Here is a 15,508-nt window from a genome sequence, read left to right as displayed (position 1 = left end):
ATGATTTCAGGGGAATTGTAAACTCTTCGCAAGAAGATCATAAAAATATTTTCATCAATGAAATGTAGGAATAAAACTGCTGGAACAGATTTTGTTTTGCATATTGTTATGTTTTAAAACACGGCTTTGCTCTTTTATCACTTTGGATTATTAAGGGCCTCTGATTAGGGCGAAAGAAAATACATGTGGCTGCAGAAATTGGAAGTGAAATTATCCCCAGTTTTCTACAGAAGAAAATTAGGGCCACTGAAAAAACCCCAGAAAGAATTCCAACTTTTTTCCCAGAATGCTATTTCTTAAAATTCAGAGTTGTTTTCTGAAAATTTGGACTTCAATCTCAGAACTCTGATATTTTTCTCAATTTTTTTTCCTCAAAATTCTGAGTTTTTTCAGAATTTTGACTTCAATTTCAAAATTCTGTCAATTGCACTTCCATTGTCAGGTTTTGCGGTGTGAGTGGTGGTGAGGCAGAGGCAGCAAACCCAGGTAGTGATAAAGTAGATGATTTAATAAGATGCAAATCCAAAAGTCCAGAAAACAGAGAAGCAGAGAGCAATGATCACTACAGGTGACAACTGGAAACTAGACAGACACGACGAGGAACAAAGAACACAGGTGGGGTTAAATACACAGAGGGTAATCAAGGAGACAAGAAACACCTGGAAACAATCAAGGGGAGACAGGACAACACGGAGACTCAGAGAGACAGAAACTCAAAATAAACACAGATAAGGAGCAGATCCTGACATCCATAGTCTTCAACGTGGGTAAAATACACAAAAAACAAAACAATGCTGACAAAAAAACAAAGGCAAAAAACAAAACAATACAAAAATAGATTATAGATAAACAATATCTATAAATAGCAAAAACATGAAGTGTAAAAAACATATTTTACAAATAAAATATAAAAAGAGGGATATTCAATTTCCACTCTGATATGCTAAATAAAATCATGTCTGACTTTCAGATTAGTGGAAATGAAAGAGTATCAGTAATAGAGGAATAAATCCATAAGACGTCCTGCTTTGTATGCAAATAAACAGCAAACATCTGGAAGAACTGCTCTACTTATACTGCTAATACTGTAATCAAAGACATAGATATGAAAAAGTACAAGTGCAGGTAAACCTGGTAAAAATAAAATATGAGTAGCTTTGGAAAGAGAATGAGAAAGTAATGCAGCTTACCAGCATGAGAAAATATCAATCAATATCAATATCAATAAGTGGAAGAGGGGAGAAGAAAGAAAATGAAAAACAAAGATTAAAATAAATTCAAAAGTGAAGAAAACAACAGAGGGAAAAGAATTTGAATGCTGGGAAGAATGAGAATAATAATAAAAAAAACAATCAAAAGAGGAGAAACATGGAGAAAAGCAAACCAGAAATAGCAAAAGAAGTGGAAGATTACTAAAAAAACAAAACAAAAGAAGATGAAGATGAAGAATAAAACATCTGTCAACAAACTGGGATCGATTTTGTGAATCTGAGGCGGCTGAAAAGAACAGAACCTTTACATTTTCAAAAAGCAAATCAAGAAACAGAAGCCAACAAAATGGCAGGACCAGAAACTCCAATAGGACCAGACTGGATCCCCATCAGTCCCGATCTGGTCCAGAGTAATCAGCATTTCAGAGACACTTAGAAAGAAGCTTTAGGTTTTTAAATTTTTACTTTTTTCACCTCAGAAATGACGACGCACCTCATCTTCCTCCACAGACTTCACAAGTTTCATCCTAACCCACGAGGAAATGAATTTAGAAATGAATAAAAAATTTAATCCATCCTCTCCACTACAGGTGACAGAGTGACATGAAAAATATTAAATGTGTTAGTAGATATTTCCTTTAGTTTTGTTCATGTCCACCATTAATGTGTTTATTCCGTATTCGCAGCTGCCTCTCATCAATGATGCACAACGTTCTGCTTGTTTCAGCTCCTAAAGTCAACAAAATCCTCCTTCCTGTTTCTTTATTTGTCCTGGAAGAAACTTTATAGTAACTAATAAATCATTGATAGCTGGACAGAAACTCACACAGAAAGAAAGAGCATTAAAATTCATATTTATTCTCACCCAAATCAGAAATTGTTGCTTATAGAACATAATTTACCCTGTGAAAATATCTGTTTCCTCTCACTTAAACATCAAAATAATTTATTTTTATCAGCTCTTATTCAAGTAGTTTTTACCTGCTGAGAAATGATTGGTTTTTTCTGCAAACGTTTCACGCTTTGAGGCTTTCTGACCTTTGCTACAGAGACGCCATCAGCCAATCTGTCAAACGCTCTCATGCTTGGATTGACAAAACATTCGTCATGATTATTATTGCATAAGTCACAGCTGCTAATTAATGTGACCTGCTGATCTTTTCTTCTAGCGCACAGAAAAATGTCAAACGTCTTAGAAAGTGTGCAGCAAAGTCATACGGGGCCTTAACCAAAACTTAATCTGCAACTTTTGCATGCATCTCTGCTCCAGCACAGTCCGTTAGACTCAGTTCGACTGGGAACCAAGATGTAACATTTGTTACATTTTCAGCCGCTGATTCTTTTTCTCACTGCACTGCCAAACCAAACTCTGTTCACCTCCTTGCTTGTGGGGGCGCTGCAGCAAGAACCACTAAAGGAAACAACACAAAAACCTCTGAAGAAGACGCCTAACACAACTTCATTCTCCAAATGGAAACAAAAATAGAGTAGCGTCAGATGTTAGCGGTTGCAAGATTTCTCTTTTGTCTTTGGTAAAAGGCCATGAACCATTTGTCCTGCTAGTGCTAACCTAGCACTTTTGTTTGGATTGTATTTACCCAGAATGCCCTGTGTGATAGCCCACTTCCTGCTTTTGGAACAGTTTCCTGTCAACTTAGTGTTGACATATGAATTCGAACCAAACCAGACTGAGACCGAACCCAAACGACACAAACCCAGACCGAAGTTTGTAGACAGAACAGAGTCTGATTTTTATGGTTGATTAATATTAACAACTCCCTAAACAAGTCAGAGTTTCTAGGCAAACGGACTGGAGTTGGATTAAAGCAGACTAAACACAACTGGTGTGAATGACCTCTTAAATTACCTTTTTTATAACAAATGCTTTGAATTTTGACAGCATCTTCCAGGAACAGCAGTAGAGACTCTGATCTATTCTAATGCCTGAAAATGAGACACTAACAATGCCGCAGTCACCCAGTTTACTCAAAGCCCCTGAAGCTGAAGGGAATTTAACCATCCCTAATTTTATTATTTACACTTATTTAAACATGTCTAAATGCTTCACATAAAGTGAGGCATTCATTGCTTCTCCTGGCTTCACTTTCTGATCTCCACCATCAAGTCAAGATGCAGCAGAATCAGTCGAATGATTAAAAGATTTTACTTCCATGGATTCCTGCCATTTTAGCCTCCAAACATGGCCGTCCTCAACACATTTAACTAGCAGCCTGTTTCCTATGCGCCACGCTGACTCATTAAAAGCTTTCATCTTTTTTATGTGCCAATGACGGCGTCTAATGAAGCATTCGGAGGATGAACCGTTCCAAGAACATTCTACCAGCGTCCTTTCATTAAATTCATCCACACACCGAGCCAATGAGACGGCAGCTTATATAATCACGTAACTTTGAGCTGCAAAGTTAGATAAGGTCATGATGCGAGTCTGTGAACAACGCCAAGTTGTTTCAAATGTAAACATAAGAGATGAGATACAGTCGGAGGAAGTAAGCGTCTCTTGTATGAGAAGAAATGCTTTATGGTGCGGCTCGTCTGTGCTCGGGTTGTAAATTGGACCGTTTATCTTATTTCTTGAAAAGCAATACTTCCAGCAGACAGAGAGGCTTTTCTGTTAATTCCTCTGAGGATTCACTGGATTCTGTCAGAGACTGAATTGGAGGATAAAAGCTTTTGTGCTCCAGACAGACACGGTCTGCTCATTATCAAATGTTTTCACATCGTAATTTTACCCGTCCTTTAATGAGGTGAGGAATGTTTGAGTAACCTTACGATCCTAGGGGTGATGTTAGGGGTGGTACGATCTCCTGTGGCCCAAAAGAATACCAGGAAGCTACCTCCATGTGTCCCCATCACGTATTAGTAAGGAGAAATGGAGGTTGGTCCCAGTTCAGCTGTGACCCTGATTACCTGGAAGTTGCAATGAAGTCAAGTCACCTCATCAGTGATAAGGAGCGGAAGATGAAGTGAGATTCATTAATACCAGCTACCAGTGGTGCACACCGCAAACTACAAAATTAGTTGTGCTAACCTTGAAGCACTAATAAAGAACATTCATTCTGCTAATGCTAAAGCACTAATCACTTTAGTTTTGCTAACCCTAAAGCACAAGGCATAAATATTAATTCTGCTTACTCCAAAGTGCTGACAATTACAATTAGTGCTGATGGTTTTTCCACCATCACACAGAGAGTGCTATTTACTTTGTCAATTAGGAAAAGCTATTTGCAAATCCAGCTGGTTCATTACAACATAGCCTGCCAAACATGCTAAAGCTTGTTAGCATAGTCACTGATGATGGCGGCTAAACAATTTTCCTGTAACAGTGAGTTGTTTTTCTATCATTAGCACATTGAGCATCATACAGGTGAGTGATTGACAGCGCTAAAACCCTCCTCTTTGCTCTCATTGGTTATTTTTGACTGGATCGGCGCTTTTTGCAGACAGTAGCTCAAAGAATACCTCAATTTTTTTCTCATATCATATTGTCACGACACAATAAATACAGAAAAGACATACTTTTCTTTTTAAAAGTTACACACTGCATCTTTGACCAAACAAACTTTGACATATTTTTGTTGATTTGATTACATTTATCCTTTACAAACAAACATAAGATGCTCTAACTATTTAACATGTTAGGAAATTGGGTTGATCGTGTTTACGTTTTGTTCAGACGTCATAAATCAGCCGCCCCGCCGGAAGCATCGCCTCCTCTCGTCGTATCGAGCATTTTGCAGCCGCCATCATTCTCACAGAGCCGCTCTCTGTTTCAGGCTGCGTCGTTTGTCTCCTGCTTTGTGTCTCCATCAATCCCTCTGTAAATCATCGCGCGCCTCTTCCTGCTTCTGTCAACATCGCCATCTGTCATTCTGTCCAATTATCAAACGCAAACAAACGTCCTCACCGACGGGCAGCCGCCGCAGGTTGGAGGGGCCGCGACGTGGGCGGGGAGAAACACTCTTGTCCACGTTTACAATCTCTATCGGAATCAGCGGTAATTCCCCGGAGAATCAATAACAAATCCTTGCTGTCGGGGAAAAGTATTGCTGCTCCGGAAATAAGATAAACAGCCTTTTCCCCAGCCAGCCACAAAGAAACTTTTCTATAGTCGAGCTGTTTGCTTTGAAAAGAGACTGAGGCGCATTCAGGATTAAGGTTTTTATTTTTTTATTTCTGAAAGAAAAGTGGTATGTCCAAACAAAACAAAACAACAAAAAAAGGTTTTCTCTTATACCAAATCAATAACAACAAAGTAATAAACTCTTTGTGGGGCTTTTTTAAGCTCTTGCTAGTTGGAACAGTAAAACTTCCAGTGTTTTAATGTTTTGCCTTTCATGGCAGAAAACAAAATATTTTTAGTCTAGATTCTAGAGCAAATATCTTAGTAAATAAATTTGTTTTTATGAACTTTTTTGTTTTATGTAACAGCACCTCTCTCCTCCAGGACGGCCATACACTGTAAAAACACAAAATCTTATCAAGTATTTTTGGTCTAGCTTCTAGTGCACAAAACTAATTTACAAGTAACTTTTCTGCTAGACACGGGAGCTTTTTTAGAGTAAATAATTCGTTATTATAGATGAAAAAGTGCTGGTTCCACTACCAGGTTATTTCACTTATAACAATACATTTTCCCCATGTTGTAAGTGAAATAATCTGACAGTGGAACTGGAATGTTTGACTTAAATTATTGACTTAAAACCAGCAACTATTAGTTAGTTTTGTCTTATTTCAAGTCTAATAAGATGTTTGAACTAGACACTTGACCAACAATACTTGGTAGGATTTTGTGTTTTTGCAGTGTTTTTCTTTGTAAATGATGATTTCAGAACCATTTGTGGCAATTCAAATATGCCTTATTTTGCAGCATACAACATTCTATAATTACTGTATTTTCTCTCTGATCCGATGGCTTTCTGGCTGAACAGTCAGAATATATCCATGAGGAGCTGCTGCTCTGTGATGCCTGCAGGATGCTTGTGATGAAATTAGATTTCCACAGATGGTCATTTCGAGTCCTGCAGGATTGGATCCCATCAGGATTGTCTTGATAACCTTGAAGGGTTGGGGAGGTTGCAAAGTGTCTCCTGCAAAAACAAATATCCAGCTCTTTTATTTGTTAATGTACTTAGTTTAGACAGAATCTTTAACAGTAGGATAAATGTCATTAGATGTGTTTCCATCCAGCATATAATTGCTTAAATTAGAATTACGCAATCATTACGTTTAATCATTGTTTCTTTTCAGCACCTTTTACTAATCTTTCCAAGGAGGTTGAGAATCGTTTGAACCGGCAACAGCAACCTGAATGTCTTCCTTCATGTCTCATGAGTTGTGTTTCCATTGCAAATGTGCGCAACACTTTGATATTCTGCTAATGTAGAAAAAACACAATCTCTCAATTGCAGTGTTTCCATTAAATAAGAACTGCAATTAAAGTCACATGTGAATAAGTTTGTTCACTCAATAAGTCAATAAAAACATGCTGCGCTGTTATTCTCCTACCACTTTCTGCCTTCTTCTTTGTGGTTTCCGCCAGTAGTAGCATCCAGTTGGTGATCATGTGACTCGTGAGATGCAAAAAAGTATTTCCATTGCAGTTTTGCAAAATACGCTAATTTTGATGCAACCGAGAAGCCACCTCATATTTTTGAAATTCCAATTTGAACAACTATATCGTCAATGGAAACACAGCTATTGAAGAAAAACGTCAACAACGGCGGCCCAGCAATGTCCAGAGGGTTCAGAAGATCGGGACGAATCTCAGTGGGGAGTAGCTGCGTTTCCATTGATCATAAAATTGCACAAATTGGGATTACAAAAATAAATTTGCTTAATGGAAACAGGCCAATAAAAATACCAGATACTGTATATCACATTAGCAGAGGGTTAGAGTTAGTGGAGCTAACATTTATCTTTAGCATTAGCAGAACAGAGCCAGGAGGAGAGTCTTAGCGCTGTCAATCACCCTCCTGTATGCTGCTCAATGTGCTAATGGTGGAAAACATTAACACCATGTTTTTCCACCATCACACAGAGAGTGCTATTTACTTTGTCAATTAGGAAAAGCTAAGACAGAGGAGACAATAAATAGAGCAGATTAACTAATATGAAACTCAAAATCCTACTTCCTACTTTCAATACATAAATAAGACTTTAAAAATGGGCTAAGATACAAAGAGTTCCAGAAATAAATGTAATATCTGAAGCGCACTTGAGCACTGATTAATTTCATGCTATTATAGCAGAAAATGTCAAGTTGTTTCAAAGAAGCTGACTCACCTGTGGCATAAATATTAAATAAAGTAATTATTAGCACATTAATCCAATAAAGTATTAGATTCAAGCATAAGATGGTCTAAATACTTTCCAGCTGATACCAGTCAGACTGCAGAAATCTAGATGAAAAATGTTACTCTATAAAGATTTTTGTTACTTTATTCAGTTTAAAACCAGTTTTTGTTGCTCATTGTTTGAACACCCAGCTGTTTAACTCAGAAAATTGCTCCACTAACTGGACAGTTGTGTTGTAAACGACCTAAACATGCAAACATTTTATTCAGAATGTAAAATGTCGTTTTTTGATATTTTGTACAGGTTAAATGTTTGTTGGGGAACAGCTGTTAAAATTTGTTTTGCCGATAAACAGAAAAGCGGGAGAAGTCCGAGCTTTATTTGAACGCTGTTGCCCTCTAGTGGTTCATCCCCAGATTTACCTTCAGTATCTGGAATCAGTTTTTACACCTGCTCAAATTTTCTACTTTCTTTATAACCACAACTTTAATGCAGACACCCTCTTATTTTTATCACGTTTTTACTGGTTGTCATGTTTTCTTTCTGGTTTAAATGTTTAAACCGGTTTCTGGTGAATATCTGGGATAAAAGAAAGAAAAAATATTATTTTTCAGGTTGTTATTTTTGTCCTTTTATCACCAGCTCAATCATCAGGTTTCCTCCATGCCCTGTTTTAATAATTTGGGAAGGTATGCGCTGGCTTTCCCTTCACCTCAGAACTGAGTCAGTTTCTCATTAAAGATGATTGTAGACGTCAGCATCAGAAGTAATCTGGTGACATTTATGCATGATATCCTCCTCCAGTCGAACGCCTCCAGCCCTCATCAACACAGCTGACCCAACATGTGCTCTCTGTGTGTGTGTGTGTGTGTGTGTGTGTGTTTCTCCTTTCATTAGTTGATGTGATCTGCTTGTCACTTCCTACGTTGTTGCGTTGAGGCACATTTGTACTTCAAAGAGAAGCTCCTCATTATTTCCCTGATGGCTCATATAAATGTAGTGATGATCTGCAGACAAACACAAACCAGCGCATGCAGGCAAAGCGGAGAATGAAACTTTCTTTTCAACATATTTTACTACTAAAACATTTTTTTTAAAGTGGCATGCATGATGGTCCAAAACATCATGTTGAGACTTGCTATTGGTCACCAAATGTTTGCAAAAACTATTCTATTTTGTATGTTTACCTGCTAAATAAATAAGCATTCAATGTTTTAAAGTAAGCAAAGCAGTCAAATTTGTGTATCAACGTGTAAATCATTGTAGATTTTCAAGGTTTGCAAGTTCAATTATCTAGATTTTTAAAAAATCTTATTAGCAACAAAAACAGGATATTGCTCACTCTTGCTTTATTTTGCTAGGTTTATGAAATTGGCTTGTCCAAGACTGCAATTTAGGAAAAAACTGGATATTTTTATTCACTATTACTAATACATTTTATAGAAAGCAAAAACCTGGATGAATATTTTGTGTTGTACATTACATTTTAAGATTTTAATTGTATCTTTTTGGAACAGCCTAAAAGTAAATATATATATATATATATGTAATTTTATGTACTGTATTTGGTATTTATTTACTCGGTTTTACATTTATGCCTTCATTGAAAAAATATGGCTCTGTATGCCTTTTTATGACATGAACATGATTCTCCGGGGTGTCCAGCATTTTTCAAAGAGGGTCCATGGCCCCGCCTTGCCCCCTCTTGGGGACACCACTGTAAAACACAAACAAAACAGGATTATATAGAAAAAAATTGCTTATGATTATTTTCAAGTTTATTAAAAGATTTATTTTTGTATGTTAATCTAACATGTAAAGAAATATTAAATCAAAATTGAATTTTTTATCTATTTTACATAGCTAATCAATTATTTCCTAATAGTACTTGATTCAAGCAAAATCCATCAATTTTAAGTAAAGACAAAAAAAAAACACTAAGTCAGTCCTGCAATTTACATCAAATTAGTTTTTATTGTCAAAAGTAACACAAAGTACCTAATTATGAAAATACACAGATTAATTTTATTAGACTCAGGTTTGAAGCTAAATGGATCAAATTTGGCAGTCACACTGACTGCAACCTTTTCGGCTATTTTTTATTCTTTTTTAAAATTTTATTTAAAACACCAAATATTCCATCAACTGAAAAACTGCTGCAATTAAAATTAAGCTGATTTAATAGTTTTTCCAAATCAAGCAAACAAAAAATTATTTTTACACAAAAAACATTGCTTTACTACAATTAAAATTTTTAAAACCTAATTTCGTCTATATTTTCATCATTTGATCTTAATGCAGAAAAGTCAGTATTTTCATTTCTAGTTAACTGAATTCTGAATGTCATTTATCTTTAAATCTACTTCATGAAAAAGTGCAGAGATCAACACAAGTCTGTTAATAATTCTCTTTTTAATCCAAAAAAACACACAAGTTGCTCAAAACCAGCCTGGAAAAGTCAGAACTGCTCAACGCTCTCGGTTAAATTTTATTTAAAAATATATAGAAACAGGAGCACATGTGTAAACACACACCAACAGCAGAGACGCTCCTCTCAGCATCAACCTGGACCGGAACAAAAGCCACAAAAAGCAACAAAAAAAACTAATTTCACAGCAGCCCTTTCACCCTCTCAACGTAAATCCTTCCAACATCACAAACCTCAACAACTTCAGCAAACATTTTATCCTGAAAAACAAATAAAAGCCACAGAGTTTAACTATTCGCTGTACAGAAACGCAGCTACTGCAGGAATCTGGGAAATGACTGGAGACCCTCAACTCTGCGCAAATGTTTGCAGCTTTAGCTCCTATTTTTTATTAAAACTAAAAAAAAAACCTAAACTTCAGCAGCACCAGAGACCGCCACACTGCAAAAACACAAAATCTCAGAGTATTTCTGATCTAGTTTCTAGTGCAAAACGTTAATACACTTGAAATAAAAGAAATAATTTACAAGTAACTTTTCAGCTTGTTTTTGGAAACAATTCCTTAAAAACGATGAAAAAGTAGAAGTTCTGGCCGATTATTTCACTTTTTTTCTTATAACAAGAAAATTATTTTAATAATTAAAACAATTATATAATTTTTTTCTAATCATATTTAACTTTTTTAAAATAGCTATTGATTATGTTTTAGAATTATTGAAATAACAAATCATTAATATTCAAATGATCAATTATTTAAATAATCATTTAATTATTTAAATAACTATTTACTTTAATAAATACTCACATATTTAAATAAGTAGTTATTTATTTTTTTTATTTAATTATTCAAGTAAAATAAGGAATTACAATTTAAATAATTCCTTATTTAAGGAATTAAATAATTCAGTTATTTTTTTTAAGTAAATAATTTAAGGAATCACTGACATAAAATAAGCTTCTATATTTGACTGAAAAGTTACTTCTAAATTATTTTAGTCTTTTTTTCAAGTGCACTAAGATATTTGCACTATAAACTAGACAAAAAAAATGGTAGGATTTAGTGTTTTTGCAGTGCAGAGAGCTCCAGTCCGGGTCAAAAATAACTTAAAGTGCAATAGAGAAGGTTGAGGAAGGAAACCCTAAAATTAAAGGGCTTACTGGAACCGTCAGAAAGGAAATAGTAGCATTTCTAATCTGCTTCATTTGTATGTTTCCTGTCACTAAAAATGCTGAAACTGTTCAGAAACTAAAGTAAAAGTGACAGTTTTATTTCAACTGAAGGTTCGACTACAAATCAGCAGCAACAAAACCAACAACATGGCCGCTTGTTACTGGTTGTAATCAGTCAAGAAGCCTTTTTTTTGTGTAAATTTAACGCTTTCCTTTTGTTTTAAGATGCATCGGGTTTGGCTAACAGTCTGGACCTTCGTCTTGCGGCTCGTCCTGGAACGGGTAGCTGAGCGCCGGAGGGAAGCCCTGAGTCCGCGGCAGCTCGTCCAGCAGCACCAGATCCTCCACCTCCCTGCCTCTGTAGCGCCGCCTGCAGATCTTTACCGTCACTTTCCGGCCCTGGAACACCTTCAGTGCCTCTTTGGAAGCCATGGCCTTGGCGGCGGCTTCGTCGCGCCCGTAGCCCGTGCCCATGTAGACGGTCTGGCAGCGGATTTCGCACACGTGGCCATCCTTCTGCGTGCGTCCCGCCGGGAGGCCCTCGATGTCCTTCAGCGGCACGAACACGCACGTCACCGTCTGTTTGCACGACTCCACGCAGCTGCGCAGGATCTCGAAGTGGTCCAGGTTGGGGCCGAAGCCGCCGGCAGACACCAGCTTCCACGCCACGGCCTTGTAGAGGCGGTTGAAGAAGGGCTGCTGCTCCGCCGGAGCCTGAGGTGGCGGCCCGGACTTCTGGATGGCAGACCGCGTCGCCGCTCTCCCGGACGGCCGGCCGTCGGCCTCGGTTCTGGATCGTTTCACACAACTTTCAGGGTTGCCGTCTGGGAATGAAGACAGAATGTTGTTGATGCAGAAGAAGACATGTTTAATGATGAACAAAGAGCCGATGGTGAGGAAAATATCAACCATCAACTAGAAAACTTCTCACCTGGTCACATCTTAGCGATGCAAACAATTCATCAACTTATGATTAATAGTTGATTAATGTTTTAATAGATTAAAATTAGTTCCAAATGTGCCCTGCGACAGACTGGCGACCTGTCCAGGTGTATCCCACCTCTCACCTGAAACGTTCGCTGGAGATAGGCACCTACACCCCTCCGACCCCACTAGGGACAAAGGTGTTAGAAAATGGATGGATGGATGGATAGTTCCAAATGATTAGCTAAGCTGTGTTCACACCAGCCCTTTTTAGACCGTTTTAATCCAACTCCAGTCTGTTTGCCTAGAAAGTCCAGTTCGTGTGATGTGTGAATGCATAATTGAAGTCTGGTCCGCCTCGAAACCTGGGTCTCGGTTTGGTTGAAGTGAACTCTGGTTCGGTTTGAATACATATGTGAATGCCAAGCGGACCGGAACCGCCCCAAAAGCAAGAAGTGAACTAAAGAACTACCATTCCCAGCATTCCTGAAAAGATTATTGCATGATAAATAAAAACATAATACCTTTAAGCAAAGTTGATTTTGAGGACTGTCCAAGTTGAATAATGTCAGAAAAACACAATTTTATGTTAATTCAATCAGCATTTAACAATTTGAATTCATTAAATTGAATTCAATTTAATTTAATGAATTGAATTCAATTGAACATATTGTGAAAAATATGTTGAACATATTAATTCAACATATGAAAATTTTGCCTTGTAATGAAAACAAATCTCAATTAATCCATAACTCGCATTTTATGCACCACAACTCTGGAACAAACTTCCAGAAAACTGCAAAACTGCAGAAACACTGAGTTTTTTAAATCTCAACTAAAACCCAGATGTTTAGAGTTACTTTTGAACCATAACAAATGAAACACTGAACAATATTTTGATGTGTAATTATGGCATTTAGCAGTATATAAAATGTTTCCTGGTTTTCTCAATTGTTGACTGTGTGGTGTCTTTAATGACTTAATATTTTTGTGTTTTTATGATGCAATGCACACTGAACTGCCTTGTTGCTGAAATGTGCTATATAAATAGACTTGATTGACTGATCATACGTTTCTTTTTTTATTCAGCATATGAAAAATGTTGTCCTTTATGAAGACAATCAGTCATCTTGACACAAGAGAAAACTCAGGTTTTTAAGAAAATGGCCGCCATTAGTTGTGAATGAGATAAATCCAGATTAATTTATTTTAAGGCTTTTTAAAAAATTGAAGGCCAGTAACTGTGTAAACACTCCATCAAAATTAGATGTCCTTTTTAAAATCCCAAGTTAAAACAAACAAAACTCAAACTGCTCAATAAAACCCAACCAGCGTCACTTTTATGATTCACAATAATGGAAATGTGGTTTTCATCACCGTCTGGGGCGCTGCGCTTTCCTCTGGCTGTGATTCCGTCTTTCGTCGTTTTGTGGACCGGCGGGTCCTGGACGACGATCCCGTCGCCCATATCCTTGATCTTGTCCATGACGGCCTGCGGGTAACTGAGACGGAGAGCAGAGCAAAGTTACATCAGCCCGATGTGCAGAGAAGCTGGAAAAGCTCAGAAGGTACCGTTTTCTGGTTGTTGATTTCTAAAATTAGTCCACTTTGTTATTAATTGCTAAAAAATGTTTGACTTCATTTCTTGATGGTAAAGCTGAAAATCATTTCATTTTAGTTAAAATGGTGAATAAACACAAAGTCACTCGACAGAATATTAGGGCCAAGCAACGATTTTTAATTATCAGAATAAAGTAGTAATTCTATGAAAACTCTACACGAAAACTAGCAAAAAATTTAAATGAGGATTGTTGAGCACCTTGTGAAGTTATACTTTGGTATTGGTTTTAGAGATAAATACTTAATCTTTAAACTCATCAGCATCAAATTATGACTGGAATTTGAAACTATGTAGCAATAACAAAGTTTATTACGAGGAAAAACACTGAGCTGCTTATGTTAGCTCTTGAGAACCTTATAAGCTTTTTTTCTTGTTAAAAGGACTTTATAATGTAATTTTATTACATTTTTCTGATAAATTTAGTCTTTATTCAGCTAATGTTATGACTTTATTCTCTTAATTAAACAAAATGATCATAGGCTGTCCCTTATACTCCGTTGTACAACTTACAGAAAAGACGATTTAAATAAAAAACACTTTTTGAAAATATTCTCTGTTTTAATTTACTTAGTGAGAAAACACTGATTTAAATCGGAAATGGTTGGAAAATAAATCTAAAACTTAATTTTTATGCCATACTGCCCAGCCCTATTGTGATGATAGCATTCATATGAAGTTGCACAATATATTAAATTACAGACAAAATCTGGGAGGACATTATACTCAAAATAAGATAATATTAAACACTATTTGTGCAACAACTATAAAAACCATTAATTGTTTTTTCATGTATAATAGAATTTAGTTTGTTTTATTTAATGTCATTTTAAATATATAGTTTTTATAATGCTAGCTTGGTGCTCTTGGGGTCCCCTGGTGGTGTGGAGGCACTAAGCAGGCGCTTAACTCTCATAGGCTTTGGGCCGGCCCTCAGGGACCTACCTGCAGCCAAGGAAGACGTGGTTGGCCCAGACCATGGACAGAGACAGTAGTCTGTCCAAACTGCTGCTGCAGGTCCCCGGCTTCACCGTGGGGAAAGCCTCCATGTTCCTCAGAATGAACTCCCTCCGAGCAGACCACTGCTTGTTGCTCTCACAGTAGCCCCGGAATGACTCGATCCACTGGGCCAGCTGCGGATTCTGGCTCAGGTACTCTGAGACGTCATCTCCACATCTCACCCCCGCCATCCCTGATGGACACAGGGACAGTGATTTCCAAAACTTCCGCTCTGAATCAAAGCAGCGCCCAAGTTAGACCGACTCAGATTAGCATTAACCAACATGAAAAACAAGTAAGGATAGCTTAAGCCGTTGAATATTTCGTGTTGCGCTGTTATTACCTCACCTGGTTGTTTAATTTAACTGACCAGTAATGTTAAAAAGTGGCACTCACCTGCTGACGATAAGTTGAACCAAACGTCAAGTCGAGAAACATTAGCTAAACCAGAAGGCCCACGTAGAACTACAAAGCATCGTTTATCTTACACGGGATAAGCAACAAGGCCGCCATTGTTTTGGAGTCAATATCTCCTCGTTTAACATTAAGAAACTCTCACATGCTGCGCTGTTTCTGTTGCGATACGCTGCTAGCTAGCTACATTGTCGAACAGTGACGTAAGAGCCGCGACTTAGAAGAAAAACTACAATTCCCACAACTCGGACGTAAACTACCGGCTCACATTCGCAAATGGCATAACATTCGCAAATAAAGAACAACTTTAAACCACCCAGTCCGATTTTTGAGGCATATTTATTAATATTTTTAAAACAGACACAAACGAGTTAGCGTTGGCTAGCTTACGTTCGGCTGCTGTTGGTAACCATAGCAACCGCGGAAGTG

The 15,508-nt window shown here is 37.3% G+C and overlaps 1 protein-coding gene across 1 annotated transcript; it reads right to left on the bottom strand.

Annotated features, from left to right (window-relative positions):
* Window positions 1-11,201: 11,201 nt before the first annotated feature.
* On the bottom strand, window positions 11,202-15,374 carry cdkn2aip (CDKN2A interacting protein). Its single transcript, XM_028014222.1, has 4 exons — window positions 15,062-15,374; window positions 14,612-14,858; window positions 13,426-13,550; window positions 11,202-11,948 (listed from the first exon to the last, which is right to left on the bottom strand). The coding sequence occupies exons 2-4, from the start codon at window positions 14,854-14,856 to the stop codon at window positions 11,365-11,367; spliced, it is 954 nt and encodes a 317-aa protein (XP_027870023.1). The 5' UTR covers window positions 14,857-14,858; window positions 15,062-15,374; the 3' UTR covers window positions 11,202-11,364.
* Window positions 15,375-15,508: the final 134 nt, after the last annotated feature.

This window comes from Xiphophorus couchianus, chromosome 4 (assembly GCF_001444195.1).
Source record: "Xiphophorus couchianus chromosome 4, X_couchianus-1.0, whole genome shotgun sequence".
NCBI lineage: Eukaryota > Metazoa > Chordata > Actinopteri > Cyprinodontiformes > Poeciliidae > Xiphophorus > Xiphophorus couchianus.
The sequence above is the reverse complement of the archived record's forward strand: the minus strand, read 5'-3'. Positions and strand labels throughout refer to the sequence as shown.

Excerpts from the sequence above, each read along its gene's own strand:
- cdkn2aip (XM_028014222.1), bottom strand. The coding sequence starts at position 14,856 with ATGGCGGGGGTGAGATGTGGAGATGACGTCTCAGAGTACCTGAGCCAG. Across the intron at positions 13,551-14,611 it reads CACGTCTTCCTTGGCTGCAG|TTACCCGCAGGCCGTCATGG; the intron begins GTAGGTCCCTGA and ends TCTCCGTCTCAG. Across the intron at positions 11,949-13,425 it reads AAAGCGCAGCGCCCCAGACG|ACGGCAACCCTGAAAGTTGT; the intron begins GTGATGAAAACC and ends CTTCATTCCCAG.